The sequence below is a fragment of the Plecotus auritus genome (assembly GCF_963455305.1).
Source record: "Plecotus auritus genome assembly, chromosome: 1".
Taxonomy (NCBI): Eukaryota; Metazoa; Chordata; class Mammalia; order Chiroptera; family Vespertilionidae; genus Plecotus; species Plecotus auritus.
Window position 1 is genome coordinate 200,341,197 of NC_137770.1, and position 23,012 is coordinate 200,364,208.

General features: G+C 40.4%; 2 protein-coding genes across 4 annotated transcripts in view; one reads left to right on the forward strand and one right to left on the reverse strand.

Moving 5' to 3' along the window:
- The window catches only part of RASSF6 (Ras association domain family member 6), a gene marked incomplete at its 3' end in the record, with an annotated part of 47,164 nt that extends 43,896 nt beyond the window's left edge, over positions 1 to 3,268 (forward strand). The window contains exons 8-10 of the mRNA XM_080688361.1: positions 2,776 to 2,894; positions 2,993 to 3,090; positions 3,193 to 3,268. Of these exons, the coding sequence (XP_080544487.1) occupies positions 2,776 to 2,894; positions 2,993 to 3,090; positions 3,193 to 3,268 (293 nt within the window). The remainder of the gene's footprint in view (positions 1 to 2,775; positions 2,895 to 2,992; positions 3,091 to 3,192) is intronic.
- A 6,137-nt stretch (positions 3,269 to 9,405) lies between these two features.
- The window catches only part of LOC308248004 (alpha-fetoprotein-like), a 29,767-nt gene continuing 16,160 nt past the window's right edge, over positions 9,406 to 23,012 (reverse strand). For 2 of the 3 annotated variants that reach the window (XM_080667921.1, XM_080667919.1), the window contains 3 exons: positions 21,829 to 22,055; positions 14,750 to 14,882; positions 9,407 to 9,895 (listed from right to left, as the gene is read on the reverse strand). In XM_080667921.1, coding sequence (XP_080524047.1) covers positions 9,851 to 9,895; positions 14,750 to 14,882; positions 21,829 to 22,055 — 405 coding nt within the window. In that variant the 3' untranslated portion in view covers positions 9,407 to 9,850. Of the gene's footprint in view, positions 9,896 to 14,749; positions 14,883 to 21,828; positions 22,056 to 23,012 lie in introns of all 3 variants that reach the window. The other variant, XM_080667920.1, reaches the window with a different exon arrangement.

A 23,012-nucleotide genomic window follows, 5' to 3' on the forward strand; every position in this document is an offset into this window, starting at 1 on the left:
CCCAAGGGGTCCCAGATTGTGAGAGGGTGCAGGCCAGGCTGAAAGACCCCACTGGTGTACAATCTGAGCTGGGGAGGGACATGGGAGGTTGCCAGCCAGGGAGGAACCGTGGGAGGGCTCCAGGGTGTCTCCGGCCCATCTCACTCAGTCCTGATGGGCTGGACCCCAGCGGCAAACTAACCTACCAGTTGGAGCATCTGCCCCTGGTGATCACTGCACGTCATAGCAACTAGTTGACCAGTTGACTGTCTGCCCCCAGGTGGTCAGTGTATGTCATAGCAAGAAATTGAGTGGCCTAAACATATCATTTAGCATATTACACTTTGATTGGTTGAACGGACGACTAGATGACAGGACACTTAGCATATTAGGCTTTTATTATATAGGATAGTCACCATGCTGCACCTTACAGCCTCAGAACTTTTCTGATAACTGAAAAATTGTATGCCATTTGTCTTACTCGATAGCACATTTTTTTTTTTACTGTAAAAATGTAGGTCTTTAAAATTTTATCTATGAATATTATGTTCCTTTTTATATATTGTGTCAAAATTTCTTACACATATAATAAAGATCTGAATATAATCATAACAGGGAACTTTTAGGGACCAGGAACAGAGGAAAGAATGCAGCATATGGCACCTGTCTGGGGAGTAATATGAAAAATAAAGATGGGTGCATTTTAACAGCTTTATCTACTAAGCCCATAACCTATAACCGTGTTTCTCAAATTGCTGCACTTCAGAAGTTCCTGGAGAGTTCATTTAAAATACAGATTCCCAAGCCCCTCCAGATCTGGGGCAGTCTGAGAATATGTATTTCTAATAATTATCTCAGGTGACCATGAAGCAAAATTATGAAGCAAGAAACCTTGCTCTATAATATAAAGAATGGAACAAATTGAAGGTGCAAAACAAAGTTCGCATAAGATATAGAGGTCAAAAGAGGACTTAGTGCAGGGGTGGGCAAACTTTTTGACTCGAGGGCCACAATGGGTTCTTAAACTGGACTGGAGGGCTGGAACAAAAGCATGGATGGAGTGTTTGTGTGAACTAATATAAATTCAAAGTAAAGGAGCGGAGGGGAGAGCAAGAGAACCGGATAGAACAGCCGGATCCGGTCCGCGGGCCGTAGTTTGCCCAAGGCTGACTTAGTGCGTTATTGAGAAGAGCTAAATTATCCAGGTTCCCTATTGCTTCAGAAATGGTAAGAAAGCAATGGACTCTGACTCTGTGGAAACAGGAATGGATAATATCACTTCAATTGTGGGCTTCTGTGTTCTAGCCCCTCTCTTGACTTTTTTCCTAAGGTAAGTCCAGCCAAAGGGATGAGAACAGTTCTGACTCTTGAAATTTTTCAGAGCCCAAGGGAATTTGTGTTATAGATAAATTATAATGTAAAAAGGTCTACCCTTCCCCTTCAGTCTATTTCAATGTAACAGACAGATTGTTTATCAACAATGTAAATCAGACCATGAGATGTGAACCTATTCTCAAATCCTCCAATGGTCTGTCTTCTCACAGAAAGCCAGAGTTTTTACAGTGGCCCCCTTACATCTCTTCATCTTTCACTAACTCTCTCCGCATCTTCTCCATGCCAGCTACCCTGCTTCCTTGTTGCTCTTTGAAGGCATTAGGCATGCCCTGGCCTCAGGAGTGCTTTACTTGTTTATTTACTCTGTAGAACACACTTCCCCCAAATAGCTTCAGGATTCCACCCTCATCTCTTGTAGGTCTTTATTCAAATGTTACTTGTCATTGAAGGCTTCCCCAATCACCCTATCAATAATTGCAACACACACACACACACACACACACACACACACACACACACACACACACTTTCTATCCTCTCCCTTCCTTGATTTAGTTTTCTTCTGAATACTTACCACTAACATATAAATTGATTTATTTTTCCTTATTCTGTGTCTTGTCCACTAGAATGTAAGGTTGGTGAGGCTAAGTGATTTTACTCTGTTTTGTTCTATAGTGTACCCCACCCTATAGAGCAATTCCTGACTCATAGTAGGAACTCAAAAATGGTTAAGGAAAGGAGAGAAAAAAGAAGATGAATAAAGGGTACTATGTTATGTTTATGCTTCATTCTTATAAAAATGAGATCACAGATGTGAAAGCTACTTTGATAGAAGCTAGAAATGCTTTTGTAGTGGAAGTTAGAAATTAGAATATACCACATGGCTGTTATTCTTTCTTATCTCATTATCATGGCTGAATGGATGAAGCCCACAGATGAAGGAAATAATAAAAACACCCCAATAGCAAAATATTCTGAATATATTTTTAAGGAAGAGCCAAGGACTGGATGTGGGGTAAGAGAGAAAGGAAGAATTGAAGATAATTACAAAGTGCTGGATCTGAATAAGATGGTTTCTTTGTTCAACAAAATAGAGAAGAATCAATAAACATTTGTTGAATAAATGAATGAATGAAAAGTTATAAAGAATTTTTGCAATGTGTTGCTTGATAAAAGTCATAAATGGATCTGGAGATTTTTCTGAACATCCTAACCAAAGGCAAGATTGAATTATCTGAGTCAAACTTTGAGGACTAACAACAGAAAGGAGTTCATTTTTAGTTTATTCAAGGTTTTAATTTCAATTTAACTCCTTTGAGTGAGTGCCTCCTATTGTACATGGATTTTTTTAGTTCTTCTTTCAAAGTGAGCTAGAGAGAGAAAATGAATAGCCAAACTGCCTTTCTTCTTTTTCCCTAGTGCGGACTCTTGACTACAGTTGGTTCTTGTTTTCTTTTGCAGAAAGGAGACGGCTGAAGAAGACAGACATTCCACTACTGCACAGGCTCCTGCAGGGACCCTCCAAAAAGAACGCTCGCATTTTCCTCATGGATAAAGATACAGAAGAAATTAGCAGTGATGTATGAATACCATCACCCTGAGTCTGTCTTTGCCTGCTCCTGACTGAGCACCTCTCACATAAATATTCTGCTTTCCTTTTTGTGCGTTTTATTTTCAGGTGGCTCAATACATTAACTTCCATTTTTCTCTCCTGGAATCCATCCTTCAGAGATTAAATGAAGAAGAGAAAAGAGAGATTCAAAGAATAAAAACAAAGTAAGTCAAGAGCATGCATGCTGGGGTGCTTGTTCCTTTAATAAGGTCAGTGCGCTAAATGTGTCCAAATTTTAATACTCTTTTTCTCCTTTTCATTTTCAGATTCAGTACAGAAAAGGCTATTATACTGAAATGTCTTCAAAGTAAACAGGTAGTAAAAACAGAGACGACAGTTTAGTGGCCGCTATTGCTAAAACACTTCAACAAAATCAGAGAGATGTTACTATTTCATGAGTGTATCCACCCTATACTTGCATTCATGCAAATATATATGAACTCGATCTATAGAAAATTGAATGTTGAAAAAGCTTGTCTCTCTCAGAGGTGATGAAGTTCACAGTGGGACTGAAATGAGCTTGAATTTAGTTTCAGTAACTGAAATAAGCTTGGATACTGTGTATTCCAAATAGCTTTAATAGAGAAACAATAAACTGGAATTTAAATGGCGTCTTCAACTTCACGCAGTTTAAATGTCGTTTAGCTTGAACTGTCAAGAGAACTGGAATATCGACAACCAACTCTCAGAAATGATTCAGAAGTCAAAGCTGCCAGCTCGTGAAATAGAACAGAGGTATATACTTACCCCCACCAAGAAATCTGATGGTGACAGTCTTATAACTCCTTGAAAACTCTTAATATTTTCATAAAATCTAGGGCTGTCTTTATGTGGGTAGGTGACTTTAGCATCAGAGCTATAAATCCTTTGGGAAGGAAAGGATTGTGGACTCTAAAGAGTAATTTTCTCAAGCTGATCCCCCTTTTTTGCTGTTTTACTGATGGCTTTCTTAAAGATGTTTTTAGGTCAATTGAACTAGTTTTTCTTTATTCTTCCAAACATATATACCACAGAGACTTCACATATTTAGTCAGCTTGGCCAAGACTTGGCCCATAGTAACCATTGTTACTGAATGAATACAAAGGGATATGCAAAGCTCTAATAGCTGAATCTAGGAAAGGAATCTGGAGTTCTGCTCTTTTTCTCTAAGGCCTCTCATTCTATAAAACAGTGCTCAAGGTATTTACAAGTTGCTAAACCAATTTGGAAAAAAACACTGAGAATGGCAGTCTCATCTGTGTTTATATTTATGAACTCTATAGTAAAATGGAGTTCTATGCAGCTTTCTTCCATTCTGGAAACTTCTATTTGCATTTCTCATATCCATTGTATTAAACTATTTGGGTTGCGGGCTCGATCCCCAGTAGGGGGCGTGCAGGAGTCAACTGATCAATAATTCTCTCATCATTGATGTTTCTATCTCTCTGTCTCTCTTCCTTCCTTTCTGAAATCAATAAAAATATTTTTTAAAAATAAATAAACTTAAAGTACCATCAAGTACCTGTCATACATATGACAAAAGATTTACCTTTAATATATTGAAAGTCTACAGAATCCATAAGAAAAATACCCAAAGTGACAGATAGAAAAAAAAGGCAGATGAGATGTAAAGTAAAATCACAGAAGAGGAAATGCAAATGGCTACTAAGTATATGAAAAAGTTGTATCTTAACATATCAATTAGTCTGTGTCCAATCAGGAGACAGAAACCACACAGTCATTTAAACAGGGGTGTTTAGTATGAAGGATTATTAAGCTGTGATAGGAGAATAACTAAAAGATGGAAAGGGACTGCTAAAGGGTTGCCTATGGCTGAGGAAGAGTGCTCCAAAAAGGAAAAGCTTGGAAAGAGGGATTCAGAATTCACTGGAGAAAGTGTGGTTGCAACCCACTGGATGGAGAAGTTGGCTGGGTGCCCACACCAAGCAGGGCCACAGCCACAGGGCAAGCAGGAAAACAACCTCTGGGAGGTGGACCAGCTGGGGCAGGTGGGCAGGTGGGCAGGTGGGCAGGTGTGCAGAGAGACCTGGGACTTTGCTGCCGGTGCAAGGTTCAGATCACATAGGGTCTGTGTCTGGAGGTCCCCAGGAAACAGTTTAGAGCAGTGGTCGGCAAACTCATTAGTCAACAGAGCCAAATATCAACAGTACAACGATTGAAATTTCTTTTGAGAGCCAATTTTTTTAAACCTAAACTTCTTCTAACACCACTTCTTCAAAATAGACTCGCCCAGGCCGTGGTATTTTGTGGAAGAGCCACACTCAAGGGACCAAAGAGCCCCATGTGGCTCGAGAGCCGCAGTTTGCCGACCACGGGTTTAGAGGAACAGGTAGGCTGAGGCTGCAGGGTCAGCACAGAGAGTCAGGGATGCTGCTAGGACTGGGAGCTGGAAGGGCCTCCTTTGAAGAAACCTAGGACAACTCTGTGTATGATTTGGTTCTGTGGCATCTTTAAGGCTGCATGGGATAAAGACCCGGCAAGTGGCTCACTAGATGGCCAGCCTACAGGGCCCTCTCGGGGAACATGCACCAAGTTGAGGAGAAGGTGCAGAGAGCAATGATTTGAGTAGGGCACAGGCCTGCACTGGGCTCCAGGCTATGCCACCACAAACCCAATCAAAAACTGGGAAATCAGTGGGGAAAATAAGTGCTAGAGAAAGCGGCAAGCCACCGGCAGCTAGTACTGGGCAGAACAGTGGAGAAAAAGGCCACTCATCCAGCCACTAGGAATCAGGAAAGACAGACTTCCTCCTACCGTGCTTCTCCAGTGCCCTCTGCTGACAAAGCATGGCATCCAAGCTGCAAAGAAAACATTTAAAGGGTCCATATCCTTTTCACAAAGCTGACAGCAAGGAATGAATTTGGAACAGAGAGGCAAAAATAATTGGCATGTCAACAAAACACAAAGTAAAGAAAAGTAAAATATACTTTTTGGTCTGTTAAATCAGTAAAGATTAAGAAGTGACAATATTAAATACTCAACAAATTACAGTGAGATGGGCTCTCAAACTACTATAGAAATACAAATGTATATAACTTGAAAGCAATTAAGCTATAATTTCATATAATTCTATTTTTAGAATCATATTGAAATAATCAGTCATACAAAGACATTATGCAAATATACTTACTATATTTCTATTTATTGTTGTCAAAAGAAACAAATAGCCTAAATGTCAAAAATAGAAAAAAGATGAAAGGAGGAAAGGAATACTTCTCCATAGAATGTTATGCAGCTATTAGAATTGTTCCCAAATAAATTTCAATTATAGGAGTAAATTCTCCTTATGTACCTAAATAAGACTATACACACAAATATTCTAAAATATTTCCTATCCATAAAATATGTGTTTATATGTGTGTAAACACTGGTATTTGTACATACAACTCACAAACTAAAGACATGTTCAATGTGGTTATGTCTGGATTATAGAATTATCGATGATTCACTTTTTAAAATTTTTCTCTGCTTATTAAATTCTAGAGGCCCAGTGCACGAAATTTGTGCACTGGGGGGGGGGGGTGTCCCTCAGCCCAGCCTGGACCCTCTCCAATCTGGGATCCCTCGGGGAATGCCTAACTGCCTGTTTAGGGATCAGGCCTAAACCGGCAGTCGGACATCCCTCTCACAATCAGGGACTGCTGGCTCCCAACCGCTCGCTTGCCTGCCTGCCTGATTGCCCCTAACCACTCCCCTGCCAGCCTGATCGATGCCTAACTGCTCCCCTGTTAGCCCGGTCACCCCCAACTGCCTCCTCTGCACACCTGGTCACCCCCAACTGCCCTCCCCTGCCGGCCATCTTGTGGTGGCCATCTTGTGACCACATGGGGGAGGCCATCTTGTTACAAGGGTGTGACAGTCAATTTGCATATCACCTCTTTATTGTATAGGATTTTATAATGAACATGTGTTACTTTTAAATCAGGAAATGGAAAAGCTATGATTAAAAAGTTAACAAAAAATAGCAAGTACATGCAAACAGAGTTCTACTACATGCAAAGAAGTTCAACTAAATTATTTAAGTGAGACATAAACATCACTTCTGTGGTAGTTTGAAAATATATCCATAGTGTCTTTAGACTCCTCTTTCAGGAGTTATAGCCTAATCTTCCTCACCTTACAAATGGATTGGACTTAGTGACTCAATTCCAATGAATAGAGGAAAGCGGAAGTGACAGCATGTAACTTCGGAGACTAGGTCATCAAGTCACTGTGGCATCTTCCTTGCTCACCTTCATGGACCACTGGCTCTGGGGGAAGCCAACCGCCATGTTCAGAGCAGCCCTGGGGAAAGGCTTACATGAGGAGAACAGAGACCTTTTGCCAAAAGCCAACAATGAATTGAGGCCTTCCATCCATAGCCATATGCGTGGGCCATGAGATAGCCTTAGTCAAGCCTTCAGATGATTACATCCCTGTCTAATAGCTATAACCTCCTGAGAGACCCTGGCCCAGAAAACTCAGCCAAATGTGCCCTGGATTCCTGATCCTCAGAAATTGTGTGAAATAAGAAATATGTGTTGTAGTATGCTGCTAAATTTTATAATAATTTGTTCTATCACAATAGATAACTAATACAATTTCTAAGGCAAAAAATCTGTTCACTTCAGAGTCATCTTTGCAAAATAAAAGAATATAAATTTTTGCCACCAAACCATTTATCCTTGTCTTAATGGTTCAAATATTTCACCACCAGTTATACAATAGTTCAGATCCAATTCCAGATATTATACTTATTTATGATAGATGACCTATCTTTGGATACTTTGCTGTACTTAATGATATGTTTTGTGTATAGAATGTGCTCAATAAAAACTGAATAAAGGCCTGAGTGAATTAGTGAAGAAGTAAATAAATTATCTGAAATATTTTTATAAAATCGCCTGTATGTATGCATCTTTTTTCACAAATATGGTCCAGCTACTGAATAAGTACAAACAGAGCCTTTTCTATATGATTTCCCCTGATATGATGGTATAGTTTATCATCTCTTGGCTGTGTGAAATATTCAGATATTTCAGTGTTACTATTCCGTGTTACTGTGGCATCTTATTTAGGACTATTCAGATTGGTTTCAGAAATTTAAGAGGGCAAAGTCCATTTGCAAGGCAGTTGATGAGGTGGAAAGGCTGGCAGGTATACAATTATGTTGGTATATCTACACATGAAAAAAAAAAAGGAATAGCATGCAATTAGAGAGGACAAAAGCCTTTAATGGCATGCATTTGTCTTCTAAATTAATAACAATAGCTAGCACCTATTAGATTGAGCCATTTTGTCAATATTTGACCTATAAAGCAGCAATTCATATTGTTCAAACTAATAGCACTTACCATTTGTGAAGCACTATTTTAAATCATATATATATATTTTTTTTCATTTAATGTTCATTAAGTCCCATGAGAAAATTACTCCTTCAACCCAATTTTATAGATGAGGAAAAAGAAGCCACAAAGAGATTAGGAAGCTAGGTAGAAATCAAATCTATGGTTTCAGAATCCACACTTTTAAACCACCTCAGGCTGTGGCTTCACCCTAAATCACACTCCCTCAATCTGGCATCCTTTTGTGTCCTCATTTATAAAATGGGAATAATAGTATCTACTTCATGAGATGGTTGTAGGAGTTATAGGAATAATACATGTAATAATATCAAAATACACGGTTGGTTGGCACACAGAAGTATGTGATAACTATCAGCTGTTATAATTAAACTATGATATGTCCCCACTCATCATTGTAGTCCTATCTTCCACTAAATCTTATGCCCACTACTTCATTCTTGTCTTAAAACTAGTCAAATCAACTAACTCATCATTGCTTGAAATACCTCACACTCTACCACATCTCTCTCTCTCTCTCTGCTGAAACTATGTCTATTTTCTAGTCCTTGACCATGACCTTTCCTGGTCTCCGTGACAATGTGTGCATCAATACTCCTGTGCATCATATCATCTATTAGCTGTGCTCTGATTTCTGACACCAGAAATTTGAAATATGCCCTTTATTGTAATTCCTTATGTGTTTATATCTTGTATGGATTCATTAGTGATCTGGTCTTATCATATTCATGTTATTCTCTGCAGCACCTAGCACAGCATATTGAACATTATAGTTACTTAACAAATGTTTATTGGGTTTAACTTGCTAGTGTATATAAGTATGTTGAAATCACTAGAGTGAGAAAAACTATTTAGAATTAAGTAAAGAGCACTATAATGAAACTTACATTTTTTCTCTAATAGAAATAATACACTTATTTAGTAAGCACTAAAATATTTCAACATTTTTTTTCTTACAAATAGAGATCTGGAAAAGTAAAAAGTCCATGATAAGTTCTTTATGTCATTCATGCCAGGATTTCTGGGGAAAAGACTGTTATAAATTGTCACTGAACGCTCAATTTATTTTAAATATAGTAGGATCCTTTGGTTCCAATGTCTGCATCATGTATATAGCATAAAGATGGAAGAGAAAATAATTATGAAAGTAACTTTATTACAAAGCACACTTCATTCAGTTCTTTGATGATCACTTTTAGAAGTGGTATAGACAGAAACTCCAGTTGCATTTGGGCTATCTTTTACTCTAAAAACCCAGTAGCTGGTTTCCAGTGGAAGTGGCAGCCCATTACATCTACCTGAGGCTCTTCACAGGTGCCTTGATGTCCTATTTCTGTTGCTGATTCTATGAAGCAGAAAGATTATGGGGGGAATGGAGAATGAAAGTGGGTTGTACAAGAAGTAGATTTTTCTGCTAAGTAGGAAAGGAGACTTCAGTGTAGACTGGCTAGTGTTCTTGAGCAATGTTGTGAGTAGCTGAAACATAATTGTTGGTTTGAAGATTAGACATGGGTTTCATTATTCATGAAGAATAAAATGCAGATATCAGCAATCATCCTACATCGACATTTCTGGAATCATTCAGCCTCCCAAGAGAGGCTGGCACTTTTCTATCAGTTTGGATTCCTAAGGAAAAAAGAAAATAAGCACCTTTGTGAGAGAGGGAAAAACAAACAAAAACATTTAAACAGCTCTGACCCCCATGTAGAAAATCTTTAAGACTTCCCTATTTCATTCCTGAGTTGGGCTCTGAGTGCCTGCTTCTCATTGTCTTAGAATTTCTCACAGGCCTAGTCCCTTAGCTTAAGGATTTAATTAACTGCAATGTGTCTCCCACTTTCAGGACCCCAGACCTGTAATAAATAAAAATTTGCTGCCTCCTCACAAAAAATACGAGATGCTTTTGCTGCAAGGCAAAAATGGACAATCAACATCAGCTTCTCACTGAATTTTAAAACTGCTCTAGGCTAATTTTGTGCTAAATCATCACATAGCCAAGTACTCAAGAGGAACAAACCCCTAAAATAGATCAGAATATTTCTACACCCTTCATATATACTGCTGTAGACCTCTACATAAATTTCAGCAGTTTTCCCCAATTTTTACCATCTAGATATTATTCCAACAGAAATTATTTGTGATAAATAAAAGTGAAATTTTTAGCAAAGTAGAATGGGACCCCCAGAACTCTACTGCTAAGATACACACACACACACACACACACACACACACACACACACACACACACGGAATAAATGACTTACACTCCTAAGAGCCCCTAGGATCCTGTGAAAAATGATTAGAAGTCGATTAATTTAGTCCTCCTTCCTGCCCTCAAAGAGCACCACATCTGAGTTATCTAGAGAGATTAGAATCTATTTAGGCTCATTTAAAAAAATACCTCATTTCTTTGGTAAGCCATGACTTTTATATCAATCTTCATAAGAACTTTGCCATAAGCCACCTCAAGATTCTCATATTTAATCTTGTTCATTTTCTCTCAATCTAACAATATTGGGGGAACTCATATTTCTACATATCAGTCTTTCCTGACCTTATTTATTCCATAGTTTCTTGGTAAATTTCTAATTTGTTATGATAACAAGTGCTGGGAAAGGAGGGAAGAATTTTTGGTAAAGATAAGGAAGAAGGGAGGCGCTGGAAAAGATTACTATAATAATGAAGAATGCCCTGAGTGAGATAAGAAGTGATAACTCCACATTTTGAGATAAGGCCCAAGCAAGATTTTGAAATACAAAATATGGACTTATCTGATGAAATGTAGATAACAGAGAAGAGAAAGAGGAAACATCTTTCTTACCCTGAGACCAAATCAGCCATTCTTTGATTTCCCATAATGCTGGACATGTTGGGAGACTACTAGCATGTCACCCTTCCTAAGACTTCGGGATAAACATTACCAGTTTATTTCTCCATATCCTTTGGGACATACTTTTAAATCCTTTTTCCAATCTGGAAACTCTTTGGACATAATTTGCCAATATACTTTTAAAATGTGTTGTCTCTCATCTTTTCCAAAGTTACAATTCAATAACAGTAAAAATGTACAAAATTTTTTAAAAGAATAAAGCCCTATCAATCCCACACCAATGTAAGAGACATTAATAAACTTCTGGGAAACCAAAGGAAAGCCTTTGGTATGATATTAGCTGATATACCAAAGTGCAGAAATAGGAGCTCAGAAGAGTAACGTGAAGAGGTGTACCAGCACTACAAGACCAGAGAGTCATTGATTCTGAGCTACTTTGGCTCTTGTCTGCTGCCAAGCCTATTTTTTAAACTTCCTAAAGATTCCTGAAGCCACCACTATCCATTCAATAAATTAATTTTTACTTAGGTTAGCTACAATTTGATCCTATTATTTACAACTAAAGAATCCCAACTGACATAGCATCAAAAATACTGTGCAAATATATGGATAAATAATATTTAAAAATATGAGGACCCAGAAAGCTGATCTCCCTTGTGGCCATTTGAAAAAATACATACAGCCCAGATGGTGTGGCTCAATGGTTGAGCATTGACCTATGAACTCAGAGGTCACAGTTTGATTCCTGGTCAGGGCACAGCCAGGGTTGTGGGCTTGGTCCCCAGTGGAGGGCATGCAGGATGCAGCCCATCAATGATACTCTTTCATCATTTATGTTTCTATCTCTCTCCCCATCCCTAGTCCTCAGAAATCAATAAAAATATTTTTTTAAAAAAGAAAGAAAAATACGTGCAAAAGTAAACTTGACCAAACTTTAAAGATGATGCATAGTTACCTATAATAAACATTTTAGAAGTAATTCTAACAAATTTTAATTAACATAATATATTTTTTAGATCACTTCTATTATCTCCTTTAGTTTGGGAAGAAACCCTAAAAGAAAATAGAAGAGGAAGGGGAGGGAAAGGAAAAAATATTTGGGCTCTTCAGCTATTTTGTTGAAGATTACTATTAGGCAAAAAGTGTGGGGAAAAGCACACAAAAAATCTTGCTGTCATGCTAATAATGAAATAGATGGAGCAAGCACAATTCATTCTCAAGAGCAAGAAAACTTTCTTGGGAATGCCCAGGCACATGCTCTTCTGCAAAAGTGCCTATTTGTGTGGCTATGGGGTTGTTACTCAGGTAGAGACATGTTTTCTGAATACTTCACAAAAAAGTAAAGAGGCTTTAAAATAACTAAATAAATTCTAGTATAGGTGGTTATTTTCATTTTGTATATCAGCTAGTCTGGGAGTCAGCAATTTTTTTTCTGTCAACAGCCAGATAGTAAATATGGAGGGTTTTGCAGTTACTACAGTCTCTGACACAACTTAATTCTGCAACTACTCAATTCTATTATTGTAGACAGAAAGCAGTGGTAGACATTATGTAAATAAATGGGCAGCCATGTCCCAATACAACTGTATTTACATAAACAGGAAGTGGAACCAATTTAGCCTGAGAGCTGTAATTTGCCTATTCTTTACTTGACCATAGATATATGACTTTTAATATAACACACATAATATAGCTGAATAGGTAGAAAAGAACTACTGAAGGTAATTAGGCATTCATGAAAATCGTTACCTGTAAAAACATTTTCCTGGGCCATTGCTAAACTTAGCCCCAGTCCTAACCAGCCCCAGCTGGTTTTACAGTTTTGACTGTAAAGGCTGCTTTATCATTATTTTTTAACTTTATTCTTGCATTTTTCTGCTTAGATACTATTAACTACTGTATCCGAGTTTCTGCTCCTCAAGTTATGTCCCTGGGAGAGCAGTTTGTCCCAAGACCTTTCTATTAATTTACATGAATATTCTGTGCCACCATGAAATTTAAGTCACACAACTTCATCATCTTATGAAAAGTCATTTACTTATTAACTATAGGCAATTACATTAATTACTGAAAACAGTCTCCTGGTAGGCAGTTCAGTGTGTATGTACAGAGAGATACTCTGTTCTGGCATTTGTTCTTTCCTTTCTCTTTTCTCCAATCCCTAATCTAGTGATCTGGCTACTGAGAAAATAAAATCTTTACGTTTCCTAGTTAAACCCCAAATTACATTTGGTGACTGTTCCTGATTGTGTCCTTGAAAATTTCTAGAACAAAACTTCAGTTTGCTCAGACAGATATTGAAACTTTTATTTATTTAAAATTTTTCTATATTTCCAAGGACACCATTTCTCTACAATTACCAAAGTCTTCAGTTCACCTTCTTCCTCTCACTCCCAATCCTAAACATCCCCAGTACATCTGGTGGCATGGCCCTTGTATTCATCTCTAATCATGTTTAACACTCCTAGTTTCCTCAAATAAATATAAATATTAACATATCCTAACATATCCTAAACCCAATTTCACCAGTCGATCCCAGACCAACCATTTTCAACCTGTGTGCTGCAGAATTTTTGAAACATGCAATACCTGACTAGTTAGTTGGGGCACTGACCTCTTTCCCCTTAGATTGTCAAATTAAAAAATGATAATAGCTAACACAACAATGGCTGCCGATGTGAATGCCCTTTCTCTCATTAAAATACATTTTAATTGATTTCAGAGAGGAAGGGAGAGGGAGAGAGATAGAAACATAAATGATGAGAGAGAATCATTGCATGCCCCCTACTGGGGACTGAGCCCACAACCCAGGCATTAAACCATGACCTCCTGGCTCATAGGTCAATGCTCAATAACTGAGCCACTCTGATCAGGCATGAATGCCCTATCTTGAACCATAAATATACAGCCAGTCCTCGGATTATGTCGGAAATCCGTTCCTACGGAGCGATGTAACTCGATTTTCGCCGTGAGTCGGAACCCGCCTACATAAGCACCTATGTCACTCACATGGAGCACATACACAGCAGTAATGAAGTGAGACAGTAAAAAGATTTAAAAGAAAGATAACAATTCCTGATCTTTACTTATGGTAAATAAATAATAAAAACCTTAAAGCACATATGTACATACGTTGAAATGACGGAACTTTTTTTTTCATAAATAAATGGGAGATGACAACGTAACCATGAAACTATGTACGTCGAGTCCGACGTAACCCGAGGACTGCCTGTATAGGTCATATAATAGAGTTATCTTCTTGGTCACGTTGCATAATAAGGTTGTGTCTGATTGGTTAATTCTTTGGACCAGAAATCCTTATATACAAGTATAGACAACTGTTTTTTAAAAAAAGTCACGTTAGAGCAAAAAGAGTAAGTAATTTCTATTATTTTCTTGTAAATCAATCAAAATTATACCTGTTTTTGGTCACATAGGCAAAAAGCATATTTTTTGATATGCTGCAGAATTTTAGTACTACCTTATGTGTGCCATGAGATGAAAAAGGTTGAAAATTGCTGATCTAGACTGTGATTTTTTTTTTCTAATCCACTACAGATTGGAATGGAGAAAAGAGGTTTGTTGTTGTTGTTTTTTAACTTTAATAAGTTCTAAGAGTGCGAAGAGAATAGACAAGGAGACAGGAATACCTCTTCTTGGAAACATGTTTCACGTTTTTCTGCTTGGCAGCACATCTTCACCAGCTGAGTAAAATCCACAATAATTGGCTGAAACTGCATCTCTGCTGCATATGGTCTCTGCTTCACAAGGTTGCTGAGGAGCCTGAATCAGAAATGAGTTGCAAAGATAAAAGCACCCCTGATTTCTACAAGAATAAACTCAAAATAAAGCTTTCAATGTAAGACTCAAAACCATAAAAGTCTTAGAAAAAAACATAGGCAGTAAAATCTCTAACATCTCTGTTAGCAATATTATTTCTGAAATCTGCTCAGACAGGGGGAATTAAACAAAAAAATAAATAAATGTGACTATAACAAACTAAAAGTTTTTGCACAACAAAGGAAAGTATTTTAAAAAAAGAAAAGATAATCTACTAATTGGAAGAAAACATTTTCCAATGACACATCCAATAAGGGTGTTAATAATCCAAAATTTAGAAAACTCAGACAACTCAACACCAAAATAACAAACAATACAATTAAAAAGTGGACTAGACATTTTCCTAAAAAGGACATACAGAAGACCAATAGATATATGAAAAGATGCTCAATACCACTAATCATCAGACACATGGAAATTAAAATCACAATGGGATATCACCTCACACTGGTCAGAATGACTATCATCAGTAAATCAACAAACAAGTATTGGTGAGGATGTAGAGAAAAGGGAACCCTGATACTCTGTTGGTGGGAATTTGAATTGGTGCAGCCACTGTGGAAAATAGTATGGAGTTTCCTCAAAAAAAAATTAAAAATGGAACTGCCTTATGACCCAGCAATTCCATTTCTTGGTGTATTTTCAAAGAAATCCAAACCACTAATTTGAAAGATATATGTATCTCTAATGTTCATTGCAGCATTATTTACAACAGTTGAGCTAGGAAGCAACCCACATGCCCATCAGTAGACTTGATAAAAAACAGTGATACATATATACAAGGGAATATTACTCAGTCATAAAAAAGAATGAAATCTTACCACTTGTGACAGCATGGATTCCCTAGAGCAGTGGTCGACAAACTCATTAGTCAACAGAGCCAAATATCAACAGTACAACGATTGAAATTTCTTTTGAGAGCCAAATTTTTTAAACTTAAACTTATTCTAACACCACTTCTTCAAAATAGACTCGCCCAGGCCATGGTATTTTGTGGAAGAGCCACACTCATGGGGCCAAAGAGCCGCGTGGGGCTCGCGAGCCTAAGTTGGCCAACCACGGCCATAGAGGATATTATGTTAAGTGAAATAAGACAGAGAAAGGCAAATACCATATGATTTTATTTCTATGTGGAATCTAAAGAACAAAACAAATAAAACTGAAACACTCATCAATATAGAAAGCAGACTTGTGGTTGCCAGAGGGGAGGGTTTTTGAAGACTAAGTGCTAGAGGTGAAGGGATTAAGAAGTACAAATTGTTAGCTGCAAACTAGTTGTGGGGATGTAAAGTACAGCATAGGGAATATAGTCAATAATATTATAACTACTAAAGGCCTGGTGCATGAAATTCGTGCATGGGGGGGGGGGGCGGGTGTGTGTCCCTCAGCCCAGCCTGCACCCTCTCCAATCTGGGACTCCTCGAGAGATGTCCAACTGCCCGTTTAGGCCCGATCCAGGTAGGACATTCCTCTCACAATCCAGGACTGCTGGCTCCCAACTGCTCACCTGCCTGCCTGCCTTCCTGATTGCCCCTTACCGCTTCTGCCTGCCAGCCTAATCACCCCCTAACCACTCCCCTGACAGCCTGATTGATGCCTAACTGTTCCCCTGTGAGCCCGATTACCCCTAACTGCCCTCCCCTGCAGGTCTGGTCATCCCTAACTGCCCTCCCCTGCTGGCCTGGGTCCCCCCCAACTGCCCTCCCTGGCAGGCCCGGTCGCCCCCAACTTCCCTCCTCTGCCAGCCTGGTCACTCCTAACTGCCCTCCCCTGCAGGCTTGATTGCCCCCAACTGCCCTCCCTTGCAGACCTGGTCCCCCCCAACTGCCCTCCCCTGCTGGCCTGATTGCCCACAACTGCCCTTCCTTGCAGACCTGGTCCCTCCCAACTGCCCTCCCCTGCTGGCCATCTTGTGGTGGCCATCTTATGTCCACATGGGGCAGTCATCTTTGACCACATGGGGGCAGCCATCTTGTGTGTTGGAGTGACGGTCAATTTGCACATTATTCTTTTATTAGATAGGATTAGATAGGATAGAGGCCTGGTGCATGGGGGTGGGGGAGGGAGGGTGGCTGGTTTGCCCTGAAAGGTGTCCCAGATCAGGGTGGGGGTTCCCTTGGGGCATGGGGCAGCCTGGGTGAAGGGCCTGTGGTGGTTTGCAGGCTGGCCACGCCCCCTGGTGACCCAAGTGGAGGCCCTGGTATCTGTGATTTATTTGTCTTCTATAATTGAAACTTTGTAGCCTTAAGCAGAGGCCAAGGCAGGCCCGGGCAGGCAGAAAGCTTGGCTTCCTCCATTGCCAGGGAAACCCAAGCCTCCTGCCCTCTCCGTGGCTGCAGCCATCTTGGTTGGATTAATTTGCATACTTGGTCCTGATTGGCTGGTGGGTGTGGCTTGTGGGCGTAGCAGAGGTATGGTCAATTTGCATATTACTCTTTTATTAGATTAGACTAGAGTCCCAGTGCGCGATATCGCAAGAGACCCATACCCGCTGTGCCATTGGGACCCAGACTGACTCCCACCATGCCGTGCAGGACACAGGACCCAGACTGACTCCCACTATGCCGGGTGGGACGTAGGACCCAGAGTCAAGTCCCCACCCACCCGTGTGCACCTCAAGTCCCTGCCCACCTGCACGCACCTTGTCGCGCACACAGCCTCCTGGTGACCAGTCTTTGGTCATTCTGCTGTTATGGCATGATGACCACAGGCCTTTTATGATATAGATGTATGGTGCAAGGTGGGTACTGGAAATATTGGGGGGAACACTTTGTAAATTAAGTGATTATCTAACCACTATATCATACATCTGAAAGAAAAACATGATATATGCTTTTAAACTAAAGAATTATTTTAAGTATAATTTTATAAAATAACTAGAGGCCTGGTGCACGAAATTCGTGCAGGGCAAGGGAGAAGTCCCTCAGCCCAGCCTGCACCCTCTTGCAATCCAGGACTCCTTGGGGGATGTCTGACTGCTGGTTTAGGCCAGATCGGTTCTAAAACAGCAGTCGGACATCCCTCTCGCAATCCGGGACCCCTCGCTCCTAACCACTCGCCTACTCACTCCTTACCACTTGGCTCGCTACTCCTTAGTGCTGCTGTAGAGGCAGGAGAGGTTCCTGCCATCGCTGCTGCACTTGCCAGCTTTGAGCCTGGCTTCTGGCTGAGCAGCGCTCCCACTGTGGGAGCTCATTGACCACAAGGGGCAGCTCCTGCATTGAGCATCTGCCCCCTGATGGTCAGTGTGCATCATAGCGACTGGTCATTCTGATCATTCCACAGTAAGGTTCATTGGGCTTTTATATATAGAGAGATAAAGGAATCTATTTACTATGAGAAAAATAAAATAAAATAAAATAAAGTCACAAGCCAAACATTCAAGAACTCCAATTTTCTATGGGCACTAAATAATTAAAATGCCTTATTGTCTTTAAAAACAAAGAAGAAGAGAAGGCAGAGGTCTGGGAATGAGACTCAGAGCAGGGGTATCAGGATGTCATGCTAGTTCTCTTCAGCATTACAGATATAAAGGCTGCCATTTCTATAGCTGGGACTCTCTGCCACATGGAAGCTAGACCCCCCCACAAACAACTATGTCACATACTTGTCATAAACTTGCAGTTGACTTACCTCTCCTGCCCTTTTCAACACTTCCCCACTATGATCTCTCAATCTGACTGCTTTTATTTAAAATATTTCCTTTAATCCTTTCTATTCTTTTAGTTTTTAAATGTTTAATTTATCTTTTATATATTACTAAAGGCCGAGTACATGAAAATTCCTCAGCCCAGCCTGCACCCTCTCGCAGTCCAGGAGCCCTCATTCCTTACCGCCCAGCTGCTCCTTGCTCCTTACTGCTTGGCTCGCTGCTCCTTAGCACTGCCTTGGAGGCAGGAGAGGCTCCTGCCATCGTCTCTGTGCTCACCAGCCATGAGCCCAGCTTCTGCTGAGCAGTGCTCCCCCTGGGGGAGAGCACTGACCACCAGGGGAAGCTCCTTCATTGAATGTCTGCCCCCTGGTGGTCAGTGCGTGTCATAGTGACCAGTCGTTTAGGCTTTTATTATACTAGAGGCCTGGTGCACGAAATTCGTGCATGGGGGGGGGTGTCCCTCAGCCCAGCCTGCAGCCTCTCCAATCTGGGACCCCTCAAGGAATGTCCGACTGCCTATTTAGGCCCGATCCAGGACTGCTGGCTCCCAACTGCTCGCCTGCCTGCCTTCCTGATTGCCCCTAACCGCTTCTGCCTGCCAGCCTGATCACCCCTTAATCACACCCCCGCCAGCCTGATTGATGCCTAACTGCTCCCCTGCCAACCCAATTGCCCCTAACTGCCCTCCCCTATCAGCCTCATTGCCCTAACTGCACTCCCCTGCTGGTCTGGTCCCCCCACAAACTGACCTCCCTGCAGGCCAGGTCTCCCCCAACTTCCTCCTCTGCCGGCCTGGTCACCCCTAACTGCCCTCCCCTGCAGGCTTGATTGCCCCAACTGCCCTCCCCTTGCAGGCCTGGTCCCTCCCAACTGCTCTCCCCTGCAGGTCTGGGTCCCCCCAAACTGCCCTTCCCTGTAGGCCTGGTTGCCCCCAACTTCCCTCCCCTGCAGGCCTGGTCACGCCCAACTTCCCTCTCCTGCAAGCCTGGTCCCCCCAAACTGCCCTCCCCTGCAGGCCTGGGTCCCCCACAACTACCCTTCCCTGCAGGCCCGGTCACCCCCAACTGCCCTCCCCTGCTGTCCATCTTGTGGCGGCCATCTTGTGTCCACATGGGGGCAGCCTCAGTTTCCTCATAATTAAAATGAAGTCATAACATTACTAGTTCATAAATTTTGTGATAAGAACTTAGTGAGATAACATATGTAAAGTAGTGCCTATCTATGCCCAGATAACTTCCTCAAGAGAAAGCAAAGCCTGCACTCTAGAAGTAAAATAGACTTCTTTATCCTCATATTTCCATATCAAGCTCGGATTAAGAAAGAATGATTAACTAAATGTTACAATGTACTTTCGGTGCTTATTGGAAAGTTTTAAAGTCTAGTTTGTGATCAGGTCACCTTAGGAAATGAAGAAAGGACTTCAAGGTCAGCTGGCTACTGAATTGCAAGTACTGTGATAAAACAGAACAAGTGACAACCTTGTGCTTGCTGATCATGAGAAGGTGTTCATTCCCAAGGCAACATAGCCTCACTTGGCAAGTTGATATTGTTGGACTAATAATATTTAGATTTTATGCAAGCAAGACTTAGAGTAAATAAATTAATTATAAATAAACTACCACTTCTAATGCTCTTGGGTGAGAAAGAGCAAGGAGGACCAGGGGCATGTGAGAAGGGCAGGAAGTATGATGGGCACTATATGGGAACTGCCCCACTGTCAGCGGTTGGAGGACTTTCAATGTATCCTGCTGACTCAAAGAAACCAGAATTTCACCCTTTGGCTTTTCCTAGAACAGTCACCTTTTGTTGATGCCAAATGAGCTTTCAATATCACATCCATCCGCAGCAGAATTCATTCTAAGGGAGAATGCCTGGACTATGTGGATATCTTGGCTCTAGGCTCAAGAGTTGGGTGGGGTAAAGAGATGGATGATTGATGCCACTAAGAAGGATATTTTTTTTTTTTTGTCTGCAGCAGCAAATAAATAGCCCTTTTCTAAGACCTGATCACAAGTGTTCCATTCCATCTATCCATGTGTATGAGATAGGGAGAATTTGGGAAAACAGCAGTCACTTGTGAGCTCTTAATCACCTATGCTTTTGGTAGCCAGGGGCAAGAGCAGCTGCCCTAGGTGTGTGTGTGTGCTGCATGTGCTATTTCTAAGGCTAAGCTGGTCATGCCTCAGTCACCTCAGTCACGGTCAGAAGTCTAAGTAAATCTCCCAGATTATCTGTCATCATACTGATGCTTCTACATCCTTAATCTGACCCATCTCCTATTCTTATGGCCCTTTCTAACTCATCCTCTGTCTCCTTTGTAACTTTAGGCTTTCTCATTTAAAAACTTCCCTATATCCACAGCTTCTTTTCTTAACTTCTCTTTCTTGCTCTATAGGAAAACATGGCTTCCCTGAGCCTCTAAAAAGAAGCTATTTTTACTTGAACTCCACTTACCTTACCACCTAGTTTTCTTTTACTACTTCCAACACATCCCTCCTACAATGTCTTTTAAAAGCCATAGTTTCTTCTAAGTATATGTCATCAAATTTATAACATTCCCCCATCCCTATCTAATCCTGTCACACATAAGAAGCTTAGTCATGCCACCTAATTTTTGATGGTCTCAGACCCAATAAATTGCCTCACTTTCCATCATATCTTGACATTCATCATTGTCTATAATTTCAACAACTACATTAATGATCCACATGAGACAGATTGATTACAAAAATGGACCCAATTGTCCATATTTCTCTGTATCCATGCCCTTTACATGTGACTTTCCAACTCTGCTTATCAAGAAGTAACATCTATTTCTATATCCTTTTAATCTGGTCCTGCAGAATCTTAGTAGATTCAATGGCCCAAATGATGATAAGTTAGAACTAGCTAAATAGATTATTGCAGGACTTCTCCAACTTCCATTGTTAGTGGAAGGTATACATTTCTGAGAAGAGCAAGGATCAAACTTATTTGATCATGGAACCGTATTTTTATGTACTTCTATGTCAATATTTTTTGATTAACAGACTTCAATCTCATTTTCTGATCAAGTTTTGGCAGCACCCATGATAGCCACAATTGCAGAATTGCATAATATTCTCAATTCTACTTGACCTCCTAACATAATATTTAGCAGCTCTATTCATTATGTAGCACTTAATGTCTGCACCTGCTTTATGGTTCTCTATACCTGCTCCTTTGTTGGCAGTAATGAACAAATTCAAAAATTCTTACTTTTGCTTTTCAATTTGGATTTCCTCCTCTTGAGCTTTGCACAAGTCCTCTTTAAGGCTGATAATTCGGTCACAGGATAAATGTGGAGAAATATAAGTTCCATCAACTTGCAGATCATCAAAGCATAGCTTTCTGAAGGCATAGGAATCATCACAACAGTGACCCACACCAGCATTGATAGGTTGTGTCTCATGTCTTCTGCATAAAGCTCCAAGAATTAGCTTAGCCTTTCCCAGAAGAGAATTAAAATAAGAGCCATTAGGTTTGCGGTTGTTATTTTCTTACCCACAGAAAATAAGGTTATATTGAAGTATTCTCAAATTCTAGTGCCTGCTCCGTCAGCTTTGAATTTACTGTTTGGGGGAAAGGAAGAGTCAGGTGCAGCCTAGTTCTGAGACTTGGCTTCCCTCATCCTATCATCCTCAAGTTGAGTTCACCCTATGAATCTCTGTATCTGGCTGCTCATCTCTGTCCTTTATCATATCCTTTAATCAACTGATAAATATAAGGAAGTGTTTCCCGGAGTCATGTATGTCACTCTAGCAAATTAATCAAACCCTAGAAGGGAGTTGTGTGAACCTCTGTATGTAGCTAATCTGTCAGAAGCACAGGTAACAACCTAGATTTGTTAATTGTCATCTTGTAGAATTGAGCCCTTAACCTGTGCTATCTGAGGCTCTCTCCAGGTGGATAGCATCAGGAATGATTTAAATTGTAGGACATCCAGCTTGTGTCACAGAGAATTGCTTGTTGTGGAGAAAAACCCGAACACGTCTGGTGTCAGAAGTGTTTTAAGTGTGGTAAGCACTGTGAGAGTAAAGAACACAGGAGGAAGACTGGGTACTTCTTCCTATACATTTGTTAGGACGAGTTAGTCTAAAGTCAGCATTACCTTTGCAGTTGCTGGCAAAATCTTGACTTGGGGTAGTCAACACACAATACAATAAACTGATGATGTGTTATAGAATTGTATACCTGAAACCTGTATAATGTTATTAACCAATGTCACCCAAACAAAGTAAATTTAAAAATAAATAAAAAGACACTTTTGTTGACTTAAAAATCCAAGAAATAGAACAAGAGGTGTGATTCAGGCTCAGGCCTGTTGAATCTGACATCCCCAATGTTAGGGAAGTGATAGCCTTACCCCTGTTGCTAATCAAAGCCAACTGGCATGAGCTGAC